This window comes from Myotis yumanensis, unplaced genomic scaffold, assembly GCF_028538775.1.
Source record: "Myotis yumanensis isolate MYYU_CA2020_CCGP unplaced genomic scaffold, mMyoYum1.0.hap1 SCAF_8, whole genome shotgun sequence".
Classification (NCBI taxonomy): Eukaryota; Metazoa; Chordata; class Mammalia; order Chiroptera; family Vespertilionidae; genus Myotis; species Myotis yumanensis.
This window is the reverse complement of record NW_027223759.1, coordinates 48246243-48267412: the sequence shown is the minus strand read 5'-3', so window position 1 is coordinate 48267412 and position 21170 is coordinate 48246243. Positions and strand designations below refer to the sequence as shown.

At 39.0% G+C, this 21170-nt stretch overlaps 1 protein-coding gene across 1 annotated transcript in view; it reads right to left on the bottom strand.

Moving 5' to 3' along the window:
- Positions 1-4733: 4733 nt before the first annotated feature.
- Positions 4734-21170, bottom strand: part of STK39 (serine/threonine kinase 39) — a 279377-nt gene continuing 262940 nt past the window's right edge. Inside the window, exons 17-18 of the mRNA XM_070422811.1 lie at positions 19002-19066; positions 4734-6274 (exon numbers count right to left, since the gene is read on the bottom strand). Coding sequence (XP_070278912.1) covers positions 6200-6274; positions 19002-19066 — 140 coding nt within the window. The 3' untranslated portion in view covers positions 4734-6199. The remainder of the gene's footprint in view (positions 6275-19001; positions 19067-21170) is intronic.

The following is a 21170-nucleotide window of genomic DNA, read 5'->3' as shown; positions in this document are numbered from 1 at the left end:
CATCTTTAATTGAAAGCTTGGCTAAGAGAAACAGTCATGGAGGATTGGCTAAAGAATATATAGTCCAGTTGTTCCTTTAAACTTTAACTTCGTTTAGTGTATCTTTTTAAACCACAAGTGAGAGTAACTGGGCCGTGTCTCAGCTCCTTGCTGACGGGCATTTCATATCACGTAACCTACTCCTGGGCCTACATTGAATGTACTAGAAAAGGAAAGTGTTCAAAACATTGTATATATTGTATGTTTCGTTTTTCTTTTAATTGTGTTTTTTATATATATACAGTTTTTTATTTTTTAGAGAGACGGGGAGAAGGATAGAGATAGAAACATCAATGTGAGAGAGAAACATCCATCAGCCTCCTCCCACATGTGTCCCAACCAAGGATTGAATCCATAACCTGGGTATGTGCCCTGATTGGGAATTGAACCTGCCACCTTTTGGTGTATGGGATTACACTCCAACCAACTCGGCCACACTGGCCAGGGCCTGAATGAATTTATTCCTCAATTTTATGTGGGATATTTAGGGTTTTCTATATATAGTGATAGATCTACTTCTTTCTTTCCAATTTGGATGCTTTTTATTTCTTGTCTAATGCTGGCTAGGACTTCTAATACTATGCTTAATAAGAATGCTGTCTTGTTCCTCATCTTAGAGAAAAAGCTCTCAGCTTTTTACCACTGAGAATATTAGTTGATTTATCATATATGGCCTTTATTCTGTTAACATATGTTCCCTCTTTACTTTCTTGAGAGTTTTTATCATAAATGAATGTTGGATTTTGTCAAATGCTTTTTCTTAATCTATTGAGATGATCATATATTCATTTTATTTATGTGGTGTATCATGTTGACTGATTTGCAGATATTGAATGAAGCTTGCAACCCAGGAATAAATCCCAGCTGATCATGGTTTCTGATCTTTTAAATATACTGCTGGATTTGGTTTGCTAATATTTCCTTGAAGATTTTTGCATCATGTTGTTCAGGAATATCAGTCTATAATTGCTTTTTATGCAATGTTTTTTTGTCTTGGTTTGGTATCAAAGTAATGCTGGCCTTGTAGAATGAGTTTGGGAGCTTTCCTTCCTCTTCATTGTTGTCTTTTTCTTTAATATTTGGAGAAGGATAGGTGGAATTCACCTATGAAGTGATTTGGTCCTGGACTTTTGTTTGTTGGGAGTTTTGATGACTGATCTAATTTCATTAGCAGTTATTTGTTCAGATTTTGTTTCTTCCTGATTCAGTCTTGGAAGATTTTGTTTCTAGTATTTTATCCATTTCTTCTAGGTCAGGGGTAGGCAACCTTTTTGTGAGTGCATGCCAAAACCAGTAAAATCTGACTCAAAATTCTTCTGCGTGCCAACCCTAATTTTTTGAGAACATGTTACGCCTACTTGATATCTCTTAAGGTGTATGTATGTGAAGAACCTTGAAGAAATAATAAAATTCATTCGAGCAACAAAAACACAGATGATGATGAAAAATACATTTATTTGTTAATGTATACATGTACACTGATAGTCCGACAGAAAACTTTATGACTCCGTTTGATATTATCAGTGGGACTTTTGCTGCTGCATCACTGATGACAGAGATTTTACATCGGGTTTATATTTCGTGACCTTCAGAGATATGCACAAACTACTACTTTCATCCGTCAGGCTACTCCTATTATGAGACTTAACAAAATTCATCACTGAGAACAAAGATTCACAAGTGTATGTGGATAAAACCAAAACACTGGTCAGATCTAGGAAGGCAGGGAGAGTTAGGGCAGAGGCATAGAAATTGCTCTTCCCCTCTCTCGTCAATTCATGTCTATGGTCTTTAAGATAACTTGTTATGAAAAATTATTTATCTAAGATGCACCTACACTGAATTTATCTGAAAAATAAAAAGTCAATATTAAGAAAAAAATTGTAAATGGAAGATTATAAGAGAGGGTTTTGCGTGCCAGCAAAAGTTACTGGCGTGCCATGTTTGACACGCGTGCCAGGGGTTGCACACCCCTGTTCTAGGTCGTCAAATTTATTGTTATGTAATTGTTTATGTATTCTTGTATATTCCTTTGTATTTCTGTGGTGTCTGTTTACACTTCTCTTTCATTTCTTATTTTACTTGGATCCTCTTTTTTTCTTGTTGAATCTGGCTAAAGTTTCATCTATTTTATTTATCTTTCAAAGAAACAGCTTTTAGTTTTATTGCTCTGTTTTTATTTATTTCCTCCCAGATCTTTATCATTTCCTTCCTTCTACCAACTTAGGGGCTTTGTTATTTTTCTATTTCTTTTTTATATACTTTACATGTTCTGTGTGCTTGTGTCCCTTACTGTACTACTGTAGTGAAATATGATATTACTACTTTTGTTATTTAATTTTCATACTTGCTTTATAATTGCATGGTCCACTACTTTTACTAAATCTTTGCCTTTATCAGTGAGTTTTTTTTCATTTGTACATTGCATTTTTAATTTTGACTTTTCCTCTTAAGGAAGTCCAACATTTCTTATGGTGCCATTTTCGTGGTGATGAATTCCATTAGCTTTGGCTTGTTCAGGAAACTCTTGATCTTTCCTTCAATTCTGGATGATAATCTTATTGGATAGAGTATTTTTGGCTGTAAGTTTCTCTTTCATCACTTTGAACATATTGTCCTATTACTTCTGGCCTACAGGGCTTCTGCTGAAAGTCATCTGGTAAGTGTTACGGGAGAATCCCCTGTACTTACCTAGCAGCTTTGAAGATTCTCTAACTTTGGGAATTCCGATTATGTGTCTCGGTTTGGACCTTTTTGGGTTCCTTTTGTGGGAATCTCTGTGCTTCCTGTACTTGATGTCTATTTCTTCACCAGGTTAGGGGAGTTGCAGCCATTATTTTTTAATTAGGTTTCTATTCATTCCTCTTTCTTCTCCTTCAGGGATGCACCTATGATATGAATGCTAGTATGCTTGATGTTGTTCTAGAGGTCCCTCACTATCCTCATATTTAAATTTTTTTTTTCTGTTCTAATTGAGTGGTTTCCACTACCATGTTTTCCAGCTCCCTGACTTCATCTAATCTGTTTATTCCCTCTAGTGTATTTTTCATGTGATTGTATTCTTCAATTCTGATTGGTTCTTTTCCATATTTTCTATCTTTGTTGAAGTTCTCACTGAGTTAATCTATTCTCTAGAGTTCACTGAGCATCTTTATAACCATTGTTTTGAATTCTATCTGGAAAATTGCTTGCCTCTCTTTCATTTAGTTTTGTTCCTGAGGTGTTTTGTCTTTGTCTTTCACTTGAAAAATGTATCTCTCTCCTCATTTTGGTTGTCTCTCTCTGTTTCTGTGAATTAGGCTAAACAGCAGCTTCTCCAGGCCTTAGAGGAGATTGGGTGTGCCATATATCTGTGACAGGCTAGCTGCAGTTGGAGCTGCAGTGGGCATGAGCAGCAGGGAGACCAGGGGGGAGATACAAACGGGGGCTGCCTTGGCCAGCAGGTCGTAGATGGAGTTGGATTGCACTTTGGCCACAGGAAATCCCAGGGGCACATCATGTCAGGGCCACGGGGAGTACCAGGTGCAAGCTGTGCCATGGTCGCCTTAGCAAGATGGCTTGAGCTGTTCTTGGGGCATGCTTGGGCCCTGGGCAAGCTGCAGCAGGTGTGTGCTGCAGGAGCTGGTGAGTGGGCCTGGCGCACACGGAGATAACCTTGGCCAGCTGGTTAGAGCACCTGGATTATGCTCCTGCTCAAGCAGCCAAGGTGGAGGGGAAGTGCAACAAATGGCACTTTTTGGTGCCTCTGACAAAGCAGAGTTCCCTCAGTTCCCCTCCTGTTTGGCAGATGCTTTTTGGTTAGTGAATTGATTTCTTTCTCATGTTGTTTAGGTGCCCTTTAAACGACGTTGTGCTGTGTCCCAGGGTGTGTGAGTCTGTACCCAGGCCCCTCAGTGATCCCTCCCAACTGCAGATCAGTTTGTTTGGGGGCGGGGGAGGGGAGGTTCACATCTCTCCTACCCTTTCCTGTGTGCAGAAGCTGTTCAGTTGGTCCTTAGTTCTTTTCCTGGGGGAACTGCTTTGTCTGTAGGTATAGATTTTACATGTTTGTTGGAGGAGATGAGTTCGGAGTCTTCCTATGTCATCATCCTACCTTCTTAGCCCTATGGCTGCAAAGGCAGCCAGCATGAAGTGTGAATGTTTATTTTTCATTTTCTCCTCAGGCAAATTTATTTGTCAAATCTGATTCTGATAGGATGGATGCCTTATTCTTTCTCCAGAACACTTTTCTCTAGTTCAAGCATGTCAAACTCACAGGCCGCAGGCAGCCCACAACGAATATTTTTGCGGCCCAGCCAATACAATGGTGTGAGCAGTTATTTACAATTATGAAAGGAAATAAGTCTCCTGTCAGATCCAGAATTACTGACATTCACCTTGGGTCAATTTTGAAAGTAATCACTATGAACAAGATTTCCCCCGAAGTAGGAAAGGCAGTAGCAGAGAAGAGATGCCAAGTATCAGGAAGAAAACATTAATTTTATCATTGCTATGGTTCTTTATTTTTTATACTACACTTTTTGAAATAAACCTACGTTTCTATAAAAATTTAAGCTTTTTTTTTTTTTTTTTTTGCTGCCCACATAAACCTTGTTTATTTGGCCTGTGTTAGCCTTTGAGTTTGAGATGCTTGCTCTAGTTAATTTTTACTAGGCAGATGATTCCTAAAGAAGGAACAAAACAAAGTGACACTGTTTCTTTGTGCAATACACTTTTATTTTCCTTTTACCTTTGCAGTCATCTTTGAGTAATCTTTGTGTAAACAATAGAATGGAATGATGTTACATTAAATTGTATGCAAATGGTTCTAGAACACCTTAACAATTATGACAAGGCAATTATAAAGAACTTTGTTTTCTTTAGTAATATATATTTGCTTTTTAAAGGACATTAAAGAGCTGCCATATCTAGGGTTAGCAAGGAAAGAGCAAATGGTACCATCCCGGGAGCCCACCTCCCTGAAAGTTTTGATTCCAATTTTGAAAATCCCAAGTTTGCAATTACATTAATACGTAGTCCAGCAGAGGGCTACTTGAGTTGACAGTATTTATTCTTGAAACTTCATCTTTTTAGTCATTGCACAAAACGTTTTCTGTTTTTGTTTGTTTGTTTTACTCCATCTGGGTGTTCTGCACAATTTCAAGTAAAACTCTGATTCTGGTATTTTCAAGTTTATCACCTTTGGGCCAACAAATCCTAACATTTAAGGAGAAGTCAAATCAGAGATGGGTACATAAGTAGCAATCTAACAGAATGGCAACATTTTGTATAGCTTTCTAAATGTTCCAATGAAGCAACACTTACAGATGCCACTGTATGTGGAGGATGTTTTGGATCTGAGGCTATTCCGGAGTAAAGCAGCCTCAGGCACATTCTTCATATGAAAGTTTGCAAGGCACCTCCCTCCCCCAGGAGACAATCAGATTGTGGATTGGTTTTTAGGCAAACAAACCAAAAGAATAAGCATCCTAGTTCTTAATTCAGTCAGTTCAAAAATCAGAAGTTATAAATACTCCCAAAGATAGACCTGAAAACTTTTTTGTTTAAATAACAAGAGATTTACTACAAGAAGCATATAATCAAAAACTTTTCTTTTCCTAGCTAAGGTGTGTAATGCATAAATATATGAAAAATAAAATTCACAGTCAGTTTTAAAACTAGAATTCAAGTTTGGCTAATAAATCTTAATTTTATAAGTATATTAATTTCTAAATACAACATAAAAGAGGCAGCATTGTCAGATATACAGTTAAAGTATAACAGAAAGAACAAAAATGAAAGAAGAGCTTCTGATAGAAAAATTCACTTTGTTGCCAATAAATAGGACCACCTGAGTATAGTTCAGATTCTTTTCACTTAAGGGATATCCGAATTAATTGCTAAGAATATTAAATAGCTTTTGGAAAAATGAGCAACAGTCGTGCAGCTGTGGCATTTGCTTGTTCTTATACTGTGGCTTGCTAGAGAATAAAGCAGAACTCGGAGTGTTAAGTTTTAAAAAATTCTTTTTTATCCCATTTCGTCGAAGCCGGCCTCTTCACAATCTTCAGATTTTGCTGGGAACTGGGAGTGAGGGGGTGGGAGGACGTGGGGAGGGAAAGGTTGAGGGGGAGTGTGGTGAGGGAGGCATGACAGATCAGGGCACCTCAAGGGACATATATCAGCTGACACTCAACTGAGCAAACCCGATCAGCTTCACTTCGTCTGGAATCTCAGATCCATCACAGCCAGAAGCCTGAAAATGGAAAACAAAAAAACCCGACTCCTTGAGTGTTGGTTTTTACAGAATTGTTCATGTGATGGCAGAACCAAGAAAAGACATGTTCAATATGGGGCCATGTGTCCCCCCTTCTTCCAGAAGAATCAAACTCCAAAATGACTACTGGGTGCTAAGTGCTGTAAGAAACCCCATGCTATCAAATACGGAAAACGGGAAGGGATGGGTAACCCAGTTAAAATACCACTGTGCCCAGGCTCTCAGCTTTGGAACTGCCAATGAACCATCTGACTGACAAGAAACCACATATAAATTTTCAACGATTACAATGATTTTTAAATATACTTTCAAAATTAGGGCTCGTTAATACTTTTTAAAAGGGTAGTATGAAAATGAGAAGAGATCTGAGACCTAGGAAGTCACTCAAGGGAAACTTGTTTTTTACCAAAATCATCTCCTCTGTAAAACTGGCCGGAAAAAAAAGTAGTCACCATGTAGAGGAATGGTTCTTCATAGGTAACTGTTATTTAAGTCCCAGTGAGTTATTTTTACAGGAAAAGGTACCATAATATGTCATTTTCCCATAACAGAAAGAATTTTGTTTCTAATAATTTAGGACAAACTAATTGCCTACAATTGGCTCAAATTATAGTGTGCCAAATACTTTTTGATTTTGAAGAAAAATAATAAGGAAGTGGAAGAAAAATAAGGAACTAGAAATAAGCCATTGCCCATCAAACCTCTCACTGGTCCTAATTCATAAGTTATTTCTATTTTCCTTTGCACCTCCCTCTCTTTCATACACACACACACACACAACACTCAAATCACCATTGAATATTATGTAAGTACCACCAGTGGAGAGAAAAAATCTGATGAATGTCTGAAAATGGGCAACAAATTACAAAGGACCATACAAACCTTTTCTTGGCCTAATTCTTACTAAATCATTGTCAAAATAATTAGTTTGCAATGGGGGAAACAGAAAAGCCCTTTCCAAACATCACAATGAGCCTGCTTAGCACTGCTTCCACAAAACAGTACATAAACTCAGCCCTTTGTCAACCCCAGCATTTTCCTTTAACATAAGCAGCTAATTAGAATATATAACTTGAATATTTTAAAATAATTACCTTTAAAATAACAGCATGAGTAGTTATGCTTACATAAGAAAATCAGTAGCCTAAAGGGTAGTAGGAACATTAGTTAGCATTTAAGACGTTTACTTTGTGCCTATCCAGTGATTTCTCTGGTTTTACTTGACAGATAAGATATTCAGTAAAGCACAGTTTGCATTGTTTGCATTGCCAGGGGCAGATCAGAAACAGTCCTTCCCTTATCACTTTCAACAAAGTACTACAGGCATAGAAGGCTGTTCAGCTGAGATTTTCTGGTGGGCATTTTTTATACTGATACTGTCATATTCACCTCCCCTACCAATTTTCTCATTCTACGCTCACTGTTTGCAGTAGCAGGAGAGAAGAAGGGAATGTTTAGGCAGATTGGTTTAACAAACAATATTATTTACTCAACCCACTGAAAGGGGACAGAGACAATCTGTATAATGAATAGGCAACTGACAGACATCTGAGAACAAAGGATGGCTGCAGGTGCAAAGGTCAGACTGCCGAGTGTGAAGCACATCAGTGCATCTGAAAGCTACATCAGGAATTCGATCATGTGAATGACAGCAGGTTAAGATGATGAGGAAGAAAAACAAAATATCCAGTGTTGGTTAAACCGAATAGAAATAGAAATATTAAATCCTTTTTGTGAAGAGTAATGGAATTTACAAGGCGAGTGGGTGACCAAGCCAGTGGCTATTGAGGGCATAGCTCACAGGGAATCTTCAGGGGGTGCACATCCCACTCCCTGTCCCCACTGCCCTGTTCTGTTTCCTGGCGAAGAGGCACAAGCCAGGTCACTTGGCTCTGCTTCAAGGCACTCAGCCCTTTCCCCATGCTCTACCACACTCGTTCTCTTTTAGCCAAAGCTGAGCCCGTATCTCTCTCTTACTGTGGCCTGCAAAACACTAATGGGGGCAACATGCAAATGATTCTGAAATCTAGAGAAAAGGAAGCAGAGACCCTCAAACTTTTTGGTCTCAGAATCCCTTTATAGTCTTACTAGAGGCCCAGTGCATGAAATTAGTGCACTGGGCGGGGGGGGGGGAGGGGGGGGACCCTCAACCTGGCCCTCTCGCAGTCCGGGACTCCTCGGGGGATGTCCACCTACAGGCTTAGGCCAGCTCCCTGTGGGGATCAGGCCTAAGTTGGCAGTCAGACATCCCTCTTGCAGTCTAGGACCTCTTGCTCCTTACCGCCCGCCTGCTCGCTGCTCCTTACCACTCAGCTTGCTGCTTCTTAGTGTTGCCACAGAGGTGGGAGAGGCTCCCACCACCGCAGCTGCGCTCGCCAGCTGTGAGCCCAGCTTGTGGCTGAGCGGCGCTCCCCCTGTGGGAGCGCACAGACCACCAGGGGGTAGCTCCTGCGTTGAGCATCTGCCCCCTTGTGGTCAGTGCGCATGATAGTGACCGGTTGTTCTGGTCATTCCACCATAATGGTTGCTTAGGCTTTTATTATATAGATACTAAATTTTTCTGTTTTAATTTTTATTTTAAACATTTAAATGTTAAAGCATTATTAAAATATATTAAAAAACAATGTTTATGTAGGTTATATTCATTATACTGCCTTAAAAATTAAAACAAATTTCTAAAATATTCATTTACTAATTCATTAAACATAAAATATACCCATTTCAAGCTAATATAAATAACTACAGTTTATACCAAAACAAAAGAAATTTGAGAAGATTGGCATTGCTTTATATTTTGCAAATCTTTTAAATGTCTTGCTTAATAGAAGATGGCTGGATTCTCATACCTGCTTCTGCATTCAATCTATTGTTTGTTGTCCTTGAATAGTGTATAAAGATAATCCAGGCTCACAACAATTTGTAGTTGAAAAAAGGAAGAGTATTTTAATAGCCTTTCTAGACACTTCGTGGATATTGTTTATTAGACTACCCAAACTGGCCAAGTGATAGTTTCTTAAAGCTTAGTTATAATGTGGAATCTGAAACCATAGCACTGAACTTTCTATACTCTGCTACACTGAAATCCATTGGTCACCCTTGCACTTTGAATGGTTCTTTAAAAAAATTTCCATTATAGTTGACATAAGATATTATATTAGTTTCAGCTGTACAACATAGTGATTAGACATTTATATAACTTACAAAGTGGTGACTTAAATAAGTGTAGTACCACTCTGACACCACTCACAGTTATAAAATATAATAGGCTATATTCCCTTCCCTGTGACTGTTTTTATAACTGGCATTTTTATAAATGTCAATTTGTACTTAATCCTGTTACCTTTCTCAATTACCTGCCCTGCCCCGCTCCCCCCAACCTGGCAACCATCAATTTATTCCATGTCTATGACTTTGTTTCTGTTTTGTTGGCTTTTGTTTTTATAGATTACTCACATAAATGAAATCAAATGGTATTTGTCTTTCTTAGTCTGACTTAATACACTTAGCATAATACCTTTTATGTCCATTCACGTTGTTATAAATGGCCAGATTTCACTGTTGTATTTTTTTTATGGCCAGATAATATTCCGCTGTCTATATGTCCACTCTTTATCCATTCCACCACCAATGAGCACTTCAGTTATTTCTAGATGTCAGCTATTGTACATAAGCTGCAAATTATCTTTTAGAATTAGTGATTAGGATTTCTTGGGATAAATACCCAGATGTGAGATTGCTGGGTCATATGGTAGTTCTATGGTTAATTTTCTGAGGAATCTCCTCCATACTGTTTTCCATAAAGGCTGCACCAATATGCAATTCCATCAACAGTGCACTGTAAGGTTTCCTTCTCTCGACATCTTTGCCAGTTCTTGTTTGTTGATTTATTGATGATAGCCATTCTGACAGGTGTGAGGTGATATCTCAGTATGGTTTTGATTTGCATTTCCAGATGATAAATGATGTGGATGATAAATGGTGTTGAACATCTTTTCATATGTCACCCAATAAACATATCCTCTGCCCATTTTGAAAGCAGCTCCTTTGTTTTCTTAGTGTTAAGCTGTATAAGTTACTTATATATTTTTGACATTACTGACTTATTGAATGTATTATTGGTGAATATTTTCTCCATTCAGCAGATTGTCTTTTTGTTGATGGTTACCTTCAGTGTGCCAAAACCCTTGGCCTAGGAGACAGACATATAGATGTCAAAAAGTTTACTGCCTATGTTTTCTTCTAGGAGTTTTATGGTTTTGAGTCTTACATTGAAATCTTTAACCCATTTTAAGATTATTTTTGTATATGGTGTAAGAAAGTGATCCAGTTTCCTTCTTTTGAATGTATCTGTCCAGCTTTCCCAACACTATTTACTGTCATTTCTCCATTGTATATTCTTGCCTCCTTTGTCATAGATTAATTGACCACATAGGGTAGGTTTATTTCTTGGCTCTCTATTCTGCTCCATTGATCTGTGTGTCTGTTTTTATGCTAGGACCGCCTTGTAGAATAGTTTTATATCAGATAGCATACCTCCAACTTTGTTTTTCTTGCATAATACTGCTTTGACTAGCCGGGGACTTTTGTGGTTCCATAGAAGTTTTAATATTATTTGTTCTAGTTGTGTGAAACATACCATTGGGATTTTGATAGGGATTGCACTAAACCTGAAGATTGCTTTGGGTAGTATGGACATTTTGATGATGTAAATTCTTCCTATCCACAGCATGGTATATACTTCCATTTATTTGTATCTTACTCAATTTCATTCTTCAATGTCTTAGTTTTTTGAGTATAGGTCTTTTACCTCGCTTAAATTTATTCCTAGGTATTGTTTTTGACACAATTGTAAATGGGACTGCCTTTTTAATGTCTCTTTCTGATATTTTGTTAATGCATAAAATTGCAACTAATTTCTGAATATTTATTTTATATACTGCTACTTGACCTGATTCATTTATTACTTCTAATAGTTTGTTGGTGGAATCTTTAGGATTTTCAAGTTATAGTATAACTTCTTTCATTTCTGATTTTATTTGTACCCTCCCTCTTTTCTCTTGATGAATCTGGCTAAATAAAGGTCTATCAATTTTGTTGGTCTCTAGTTCATTTCCATTCTGATCTTTATTAATTCTTTCCTTCCACTCACTTAGACTGTTTGTGCATTCCTCTTTTTCTAGTTCCTTATAGGTTGAAGGGTATATTGAGATTTTTCTTGTTTCAACTGTGTACCATAAATTTGGGGTCATTGTGTTTTCATTTATCTCAAGGTATCTTTTAATTTCTTCATTGATATTATTGTTAACCCATTCATTATTTAATAGCATGTTATTTAGCCTTACTGTATTTTTCAGTTTCCTAATAGTCACTGATTTCTAGTTTTATAGCATTGTGATAGAAGAAGAATCAATTTTTAAAAATTTATTGAGACTTGTTTTGTGGCCTTACATGAGGTCTATATTTAAGTGCACTGGAAAATGTTTCATGTGCACTTATAACTGATACTTTTTTAAGTCCATAGGCTCTAAGGCCACTATCTCCTTGTTGATTTTCTGTCTGGATGATCTATCCATTGATGTCAATGAGATGCTAAAGATACCTACTATAACTGTCAATCTCCTTTGTCCATCAATGTTTGCTTTATATATTTAGGTGCTCCTATGTTGGGTACATAGATGTACCCAAGTTATATCCTCTTGATGGATTGATCCCTTTTTCATGAAATGTCCTTCTTTCTCTCTTGTTACAGCCTTTGTTTTAAAGTCTGTGTTGTCTGTCTGATATAAATATTGCTACCCCAGCTTTTTCCCCCCCCTTTATATTTGCATGAAATATCTTTTCCATCCCTTTACTTAGAGTCTGTGTATTTTTCAATCTCTTGTAAGCAGAATATTTATGGGTCTTGTTTTTAATCCATTGAGCCACCCTATGTCTTTTGGTTGAAGCATTTAGTCCATTTAAAGCAGAGGTTCTCAACCTGTGGGTCGCGACCCCTTTGGGGGGGTCAAATGACCCTTTCACAGGGGTCGCCTAAGACCACCGGAAAACACATATATAATTACATATTGTTTTTGTGATTAATCACTATGCTTTAATTATGTTCAATTTGTAACAATGAAATTGGGGGTCACCACAACATGAGGAACTGTATTAAAGGGTCGCAGCATTAGGAAGGTTGAGAACCACTGATTTAAATAATGTTCTCATTATTTATGTAGTTATATATTTCTTTCTTATTCTCTTGCTAATTAACTACTTTCTATGGTATGTTTGAATTCCCTTCACTGTATTTCCTGTATATCTCTTGCAGTTACCATGTGCTTCTTATATACCAAGCTATGTTTATAACAGTCCATTTTAAGTTGATGATCACTTAAATTTGAACACATTCTAAAATCACTATAATTTTACTTAACCCCAGCACATCAATGTTTTGGTCATTACTTTTTGTCATCTCTATTTTGCTTGTTAGTTAACTTCAGATATTTTATTTTGCATTTCATGGTTTCTATCGCTGTCGAAATTCTGAGTTCATGTATTCTTCCCCTATGTTCACTGAGAATCCTTATAGCCAGTGTTTTGAACTCTATATCTGGTAGACTGCTTATTTCCATTTCATTCTATTTATTTTTTCTGGAGATCTGTCCTAGTCTGTCATTTGGGACATGTTTGTCTCCTCATTCTGGCTGATTCCCTACATCTCCTGGTCTTGGCAGAGCGGCCCTAAGTGGTAGGGGCCTAGGGGTGCAGTCTCCTTGGCCACCTGAGTTGAGTCTTCCAGGAGTGTCCTAGGACTGGGTTTTATGTGCCCAACTGTTGTAGCTGAGCCTTGACTGCTGTCAGCGCTGATCCTCAGGATGATTGGCTGTGAGGGCTGGCCGTGACTATAGAGGACATGCTATTGTGCAGGTGCTTACGTGCCAGCCAAGTCCACCCTTTGGATTTGTTTGTGGAGCTGGTTGGGAGGTGCTCTGGTGTAGGCCCCCTGGTGGGAGTTACAAAGTGATTTGCCATTGGTTGCCACTTGTGCTGGACTTAAAGGCACTTGGAAGAGGCTATGCTGGGAACTAAGGCTGGCTGCCACCAGTGCTGCGCATGGGGGCCAATTGTGCCAGGCTTGTGTCTGCTTAGTATTAGGCACACTGAAGCCAGTCACTGCTTGTTTGGATCTGTAGACCTTTGGGAGATCTTGGAAAGTTCCCAGTGTGAGTCGAGGCTTGCTGCTTGTGTGGAAAAGCCATTGGAAGGCTTGGGCCTGACACATGGGTTGGGTGGGGTCTCGGAGTTACCAGTGCAGAGGGGAAGAGTGTTAGCCAGCTTAATGGAGAGTTCAGATTTGGTGCATGCCTGCTGGCTGGGTGGGGAAAAGAGCTCAACAAAGGAGCAAGGAGCAATGATGCCTGCCAGTGCTTCTGACCCCTGGCACTTTTTGAGCTGTGTTTGCAAGTCCATGTGCAGGCTCTTCAAAAGGAACTCCAGCAGCCCTCTGTCTCACTCAGATGCAATCCTCACTGGTTTTCACAGCCAGATGTTATGGGGACTCCCCTTCCTGGCACTAGTGCCCCACTGGGACCCCTCCTCCTCAGGGGGGTCTGCTCAGAGAAGATATCCCTTCTGATTCTTCACTGCCACATGTGGGTGTAGGACCTGCTAGTTCTGTGTATCAGTCCCTCCTACCAGTCAAGTCTTCCTTATATCCTTAGTTATAGAATTTCTGTTCAGTGAGTCTTCATATGGTTGGTTCTCATCAATTTTCTACAATATTGATGTGGTCAAATGTAGAGTGGCGGATATAAGTTTTCCAAAATCCTATTTGTGTTCAAAAGCTAAAATTATTAACAATAAAACTGTCATTATTCTCTGTGAGTTTCCAGGCTTACTTGGTTCATTTTGGAAAAAATACCTGCCACATCCCTTGTCTGAATAACCATAGTTTGTCAGTTATTCTTTTAAGAAAAAAAAAAAAATGGGTGGTTCAGCTCACAGCTCAAACAATCTCACAAGTGCTTTTCCTGGGCACAACCACTGACTTCAGTCACTGAAGAAGTGCTTCCCATTTCATCACACACATTAAAAACATGTGTCCTCAAGTCGACAGATTTAATAAAATATGTTTCTTTAAAAATTCTTTTTTTTTTTTAAATATATTTTATTGATTTTTTACAGAGAGGAAGGGAGAGAGATAGAGAGTTAGAAACATCGATGAGAGAGAAACATCGATCAGCTGCCTCCTGCACATCTCCTTCTGGGGATGTGCCCGCAACCCAGGTACATGCCCTTGACCGGAATCGAACCTGGGACCTTTCAGTCCGCAAGCCGACGCTCTATCCACTACGCCAAACCGGTTTCGGCATGTTTCTTTAAAAATTCTTAAATGACACTAGCTTTTTTTGGATTTAAATTTTTAACAGTGACTGAGTGTGTGCATGCCTGTGAATAACAGGATGGCTATGGTACAGTTTGAGGTTCCTGCCTTGATTCATGCTGACATTAGCAATTTTACCCACCAGGGCTTTTCTACCAATGTCAACACAATGGAAAAGACAAGTAAAATCTTAGTATTATAATGAGAGTTTTCACACCCAGTATACTCTAAAAAGGGTCTCAAGGAACCCCAGAATTCCAAGGCCCACATTTTGTGAACCTCAGCTTCAAAGGGAAATGTATCCAGTATCAGGAACCCAGCATGGCAGTACAGTGATGCATGCGCTCACTCAAGTGTCTGCACTCCTGATGCTCCCCACCTCCTCACCCCTCCTTCCAGACCAGCAGGTGTGGCCTGTGGAGGAGCTGAATCCTCCAGTGTCACCCACAAGGATCCCTTCACCCCAAACCTGGGTGTACGTTGGAACTAGCTGGAGAGCTTGAAAACATACTAATGCCCGTGTCCACCCCAGAGGTTTGATTGGTCTGGGGGATACGGCCTGGGCACTGGGATATTTGAGCTCCCAGGTGATTCAAAGGTTTGGTACAGTTTGCAAACCACTGTTCTCCCCTACTGAACCTCCAAGTTTCCTTTAAAGCAATGGTTCTCAAGCTTTAGCCTAGATCAGAATCACCTGGACAGAGTGTTAAAACACAGATCCCCATGCCCCATCCCCCAGAAATTCTGATTCTTCAGGCTTGAGATGGACCCTAGGATTTGCATTTTTATCAAGTTTCCAGCTTCCAGGTGGAGCTGGCACTACCAGTCTCGGGACCACACTTGGAGAACCATTGTTTGAGAGCTGCTCCATGGATCTTCCTGAACTGACAGTTTCCCAGCTTTATGTTGTTCTTTGAAAAATGTTACATTAGTCATGTAGCCTCCAGCTACGCCAAAGCGGAAAGCCTCCAAAGATAAGGCCCTTTTACTGTTAATTACCAAAATACTCATTAAATTTGCTATCTGCAATGCATGTTATTCAACTTCAGTAACTAAAATATATAATGCTCATGTATATGTGTACCAATTGGGTGCAAATTACATGTACTTACAATCTGTATTCTTACTTCAGATTTGCACTAATGCAATTTCAAAACTTCCACATGAAAGCAGCAAGACTCATTTGCTTTAAAAATTGCAAGGTAACAAATTTAAAAATGACTTAAATGACATTTATGGAGCCTTGTCTTAAAACAACAACAAAATAGTACAGAAATGTCAAACCTGAAGCAAATTATATTTGAGCTGAAATGCCCTCTTATGCCTGCACCACTTTGTTAAAAGTGCTTTTTAAAAAAGGTTTCTGATCTGCCTGTCCTTGGTCATGTCAACAATGGAAATCACACCTCACTTGTCTGTCCAGTGAAGCTAAAGATCTGAAGCTAAAGATTGGGCAGAGAAAAACATAATAGCACTTCTTTATGTAACCAATGTCCTTTCACCTTGTGCCATTGTTTTTCTCATACAAGCAGACAGACAAGATAAGAACAGACATCTTTTCAAACTTGAGCCAAATGTTTCCAATAGTGTGGGAATGGGGAGAGGAGAGAGATCAGAGGAGGGGCCTACACACGGAATGCTTCTCAGCTCCACACTGGAAGCACCAGGGGGTGTTTTCGAAATTCCCAGGCTGCACCAAGAGCAATTAAATTAGTTTATCTGGAGCAGGACCCAGGCAACAGTAATTTTTTACAGTGTCCCCATCACCCCGAGTGAAACCTTTGTCTAGCAACGTCAAGACCACAGTACCAAGATACTACAAACAGTTCTTTAGACAAATTCAGGCCCCTAGCGGTCTCCTTCAAAAAGCAAAGAAAGCTCTGAGATTAAAATGACAAGCAGGTGACAGATAAAAGTGCTACAAGTAGCAGTGGCTTATGAGGAAAAATGCTTATGAAATACTTTGATCTCTGTGGCTTTAACCAAGATGCCAGTGTCCTATGAAGATTAGGTTGAAGTTTTTCTAAGTGAGATTTGTACTCTGATATATTTTAATTATTATCAGGCCCCTGCTGTGCCAGCCACTGTGCTAGGCACTGGCGGGGGGGGGGGGGGGGGGATCTAAAACAGAAATCTCTATCCACCCAAAGTCTCTAGATTTATTAGAGATATAAATTAGTCTATAAAATGTCAGTACAATATAATCCTTGTGGAGGAGAATATAGGAGCACCTAAACCAGGATTGGAAATCAGAGTAAGTAAAAATTAGGCAGAAAATTGGTACATGTCTAGGCCCTGAAGAAGTTGGGGAAGAAGTTATTTTAATAGAGGGAAAAGTACATACAAAGGGCTAACAGATGAAAGCAGGAGGGGACAGAGAAAGAGAATAAATGCATGGGGGCTGGTCAAATTAAGAAAGGCAACCAGGGAGAGCTTCCTCAGCCATGTTCAGGGGATTGACTTTTAGACGAGGACAGCGAAGAACCAAGTGGAGCAGGCGATTGTGGAAGAGTTACTCCGGCTACCGCCTCAGTGTGGTAAGCAGAGCTAGGGCTGGCGAGGTGTAGTCAGGAGGGTCAGTTTTGGAAGATAAGAGGATCCCAAGACAGAATCAAGAGAGAGAATCGAGGAAAGAAAACTGATTAAAGTAGGACATGAGAGGGACTTTCACATTCCCCTTCCGTTCACAGACACTCTAGCAGCCGTTATATGAAACCTACAGTTGTAGGCAAGAGGCAGGGTTGCTCTCCCTGTTTTACAGGTAAACAGGTTGAGAGACGGGGGAATAAGCCAGCATGAGAGTTTTAGTCTCTCATCCTCTATTTATGTGTTCAAACAGGGAAATGTTCTGGAGGTGGTATGTTATAACTACTTTCTAATGGTATAAAAATGAATACAAAAATGTTAATATTGCTTGAAATGCTGGCACAGGGTGCCATTTTCTCATCAATATATATTTCCATGTAAATGAAAGTGCTTTACAAAGATGTAGGTGAATTAGAAATGTAAGAGGTGACAGAGGAGTCCTAAGCAAGAAGGTGAAATTTTCAATTTGTTAATTTATCACTCTGTCTGAATAAGATGGTTTTTTTAAATTATCGCAGCAAAACAAATTTCATCAGATAAATTCTGTGCAGATCTTTGATCACGCATAGCCTACCTACCCGAAACTAGATGAGAAGCAAGACCAGAAAGCTAGTTAGCACCAGGCAAACATTTACTGTAACTAATAATCACTTAGCATTTTTGGCCATGCACGGTTTCTATTAAATTTGAGAAGAAATAAAAGAAACAGATCATCAATACATGTTGCACACAGCGAAGTGTTGATCATCTAGACCTTAAATTGCTTGCAGCATTCTGACTGGCCCTTAATACAATTAATTTATAGTTTACAACTGGGTACTTAATGGGAGGCATGTTAAAACTTTCAAGAAATAGTCACTTTTGTCTATTTGGACTTCTCTCCACCCTCGCTTGGTTTCACAATGACCCCAAAATGCTCAGTATTCTGTATCTCTGTGGCCACCCCTATTATTCTATTAAAAATCCAGAAAAACTGTGCAGAAAAAACTACTGGAGTATCTCCTGTGAGAAACTGTTACTGCGATTTGCAATGTGGAGCTAAGATGTTGTCTTTGTTCACTAGCCTTCAGAGAACTGTTCTACAATTGCTTCCAATTACCTAAACCATTTCTATAATAATCAGCCTCATTTTTAAGTTAGAACCATTTAGCTTCAGGAATGCTTTAGTAAAAGTTTTAGCAAACAGTACATTAAGTGACTCATTTTAAAAATCCTAAATTAATTGTATCAAGGGACAGTCAGAATGCTGCAAGCAGTTTAAGGTCTACCAACACTTTGGTGTGTACAACATGAAACTAATATAATATTGTATGTCAATTGTGATTGAAAAAAAACACACTCTCTTTAAAAAACAAATTACTGAAAATGTTGAAATACATCATCCAAATAATAAATGTTTTAAACCTGAAAAAAAAAAGAGTTGCTTGGAATTCAGTTTAATTTTGTTCTATATGGTCAAGTAGCCATAAAAACTGAAAGCAAAATGGCATGGTGTTCAAGATTCTCAAGTGGCCACTCTTCATTAAAGATGTAATGGTAAAAGGACAAGCTATGCTGACGGAAGAGGAAATTTCTGGTCATGATCAGAAAATGTTCCCAAATGTCGAACAGGCAAATGATGGATGCAAAAAATGGATCCCGAAAGGAAACATCAGCAGCAATAAAATTACAGAGCAGGGTATGAAACTCTATTATTATTCCTTGATGGCACCTCATGGCAGCAGATTTACCTTCTTTCCATAACTTTCCACTTACCAACTTAAATGTCAAGGTTTTTAAAGCTTTGGGGTCATCTACAATCTTCTGTAAATTAGCAGCCACTGAAAAATACAAACATGGAGAAAAGTGTTCAAATTATTTCCCGTAACATTGGATTCTCACATCAATGATTCAGAAAATTTGACTAATGATGCAATTAGCTGCAAAATTATTTTTCACAGACATTGTGAAATCCATATAAATGGCCAAATTACTCTCATCTATTTCCTACACCAACTTATATCTTCGGTACATCAGAATTAATAATGTGCAGTTGATTTAGAATTAACTGTACACTGACCTCACTTTCAGAAAATAAAGTGAGGAAAGTAGAAATGACAGACGTGTTTCCACCACTTGGTTTTTCTCATCACCGATGCCGGAGCCAGGAGAGGGCAGCGCAGAACACAGAGGAGACAACACCGTTTCTTTGGAAATAACAGGTCAGCACATTTGAACTCCTGTCCTATAAATTCACTCAAATTTCTGCGCCCATGTTTATCAAAGCCACAAAATGCAGTGGATAGATAACCTGTATGACTCGGGCCTATGTTTTAATGTTTTCGGAGCACAGTGATCTGTCAGGCCCGTGAAGGGCCACCTTGAACACTTCCCAAGTCGTGTGAACAGGGTCGAGCACTCGAGGCTGTCAGTTTGAAGCTCCATAGTGAAGATATGTTTCCACCATTAGCTGGATTCATCAGAGACCTGCCCCATTCTCCATGGTGTCAGGATATATTTGATGCTCTAGTAGAGTCAGCCCTTCCTGCTGGCTTAGGGTACAGTTTATGAACAATAATACCAAAGGTAATGATGACAGAGATTTAAGGCCTTCCTCTCTCCATACCCAAACTTAACGTGTAAAGTACTGAAAGTCGGGGGAGGGCTGTTGGTTAGGAAAGGAGCAGTTACTACCCAAGAAATTAGGGAAGAGTTTTTTCATTATCAAAATCATCTGCTGCTTCACTAATTAGGTACCTGAAAAGTTATCGGAATATTTTAAGATAAATAAAAACATTTAAGATACATAATAAATGTATGAATATTTTGAGAAAAGTGTTTCAAGTACAATGCTTACAAGTAGAAAGAAATCTGCAAATTATATTTTTCACTGCGGTTAACTGAAAACTTAGATACATAGATTTTATGCAATGAGTTTATTTCATTTAATCCAGGGGTGGGGAACCGTTTTTCTGCTAAGCCATTTGGATAGTTATAACATCATTCGTGGACCATACAAAATTATTGACTTAAAAATTAGCCTGCTATATTTGGTCAAACATTTAATTAACTCACCCCTAATGCCTTGGCAGGGCCAGACCAAATGATTTCGTTGGCCTTATTACGGCCGGTGGGCCGAACGTTCCCCACCCCTGTTTTAATCTATCAGTTGCAAAGGGGAAAAACTGAAAATTATATACAGTAGTCCCCCCTTATCCACAGGGGATATGTTCCAAGACCCCAGTGGATGTCTAAAACTGTGGATAGTACAGACCCTATATAGTCTATGTTTTTCCCTATATATACATACATATATACCTTTTCACTTAAAGGAAGCACTTTACAGTTTCTGTTTTGCATCTCTGAATTGCCAGCATCACTATTCTGGCACTTTGGGGCCATTATTAAGCAAAATAAGGGTTATCTGAACAAAAGCACTGTGATACTGCCACAGTCACTATGACAACCAGGATGGCTACTAAATGACTAACAGGCAGAGAACGTATATAGAGTGGAGGACTTGGACAGGATTCAATCTGGGTCAGATCGGCGCTGTACGGTGTGAAATTTTATACTCCTCAGAATAGAGTGCAATTTAAAATGTAACTAATTATTTATTTCTGGAATCGTCCATTGAATATTTTCAGACCGTGGTTGACCATGGGTGACTGAAACTGCAGAAAGCAAAACCAGGGAGAAGGGGGACTACTGTACTCAACATGGCCTATTTCTCTTTCTGAACCATCATGACAAGCATCCTTTTATCTCCCTCTGTGGCCCTCCTAACACTTCCATTCGGAGAGATCTGCAAAGTTTCATTTATGGTAAAAATCCCGCTCATCTTTCTCTCCTCTTTCTTTTGTGTACGTACACACACACACACACACACACACACCCAGGTAGATCCTGGGCCTCCAATCTGTATAGTTATCACCACCAAACTTC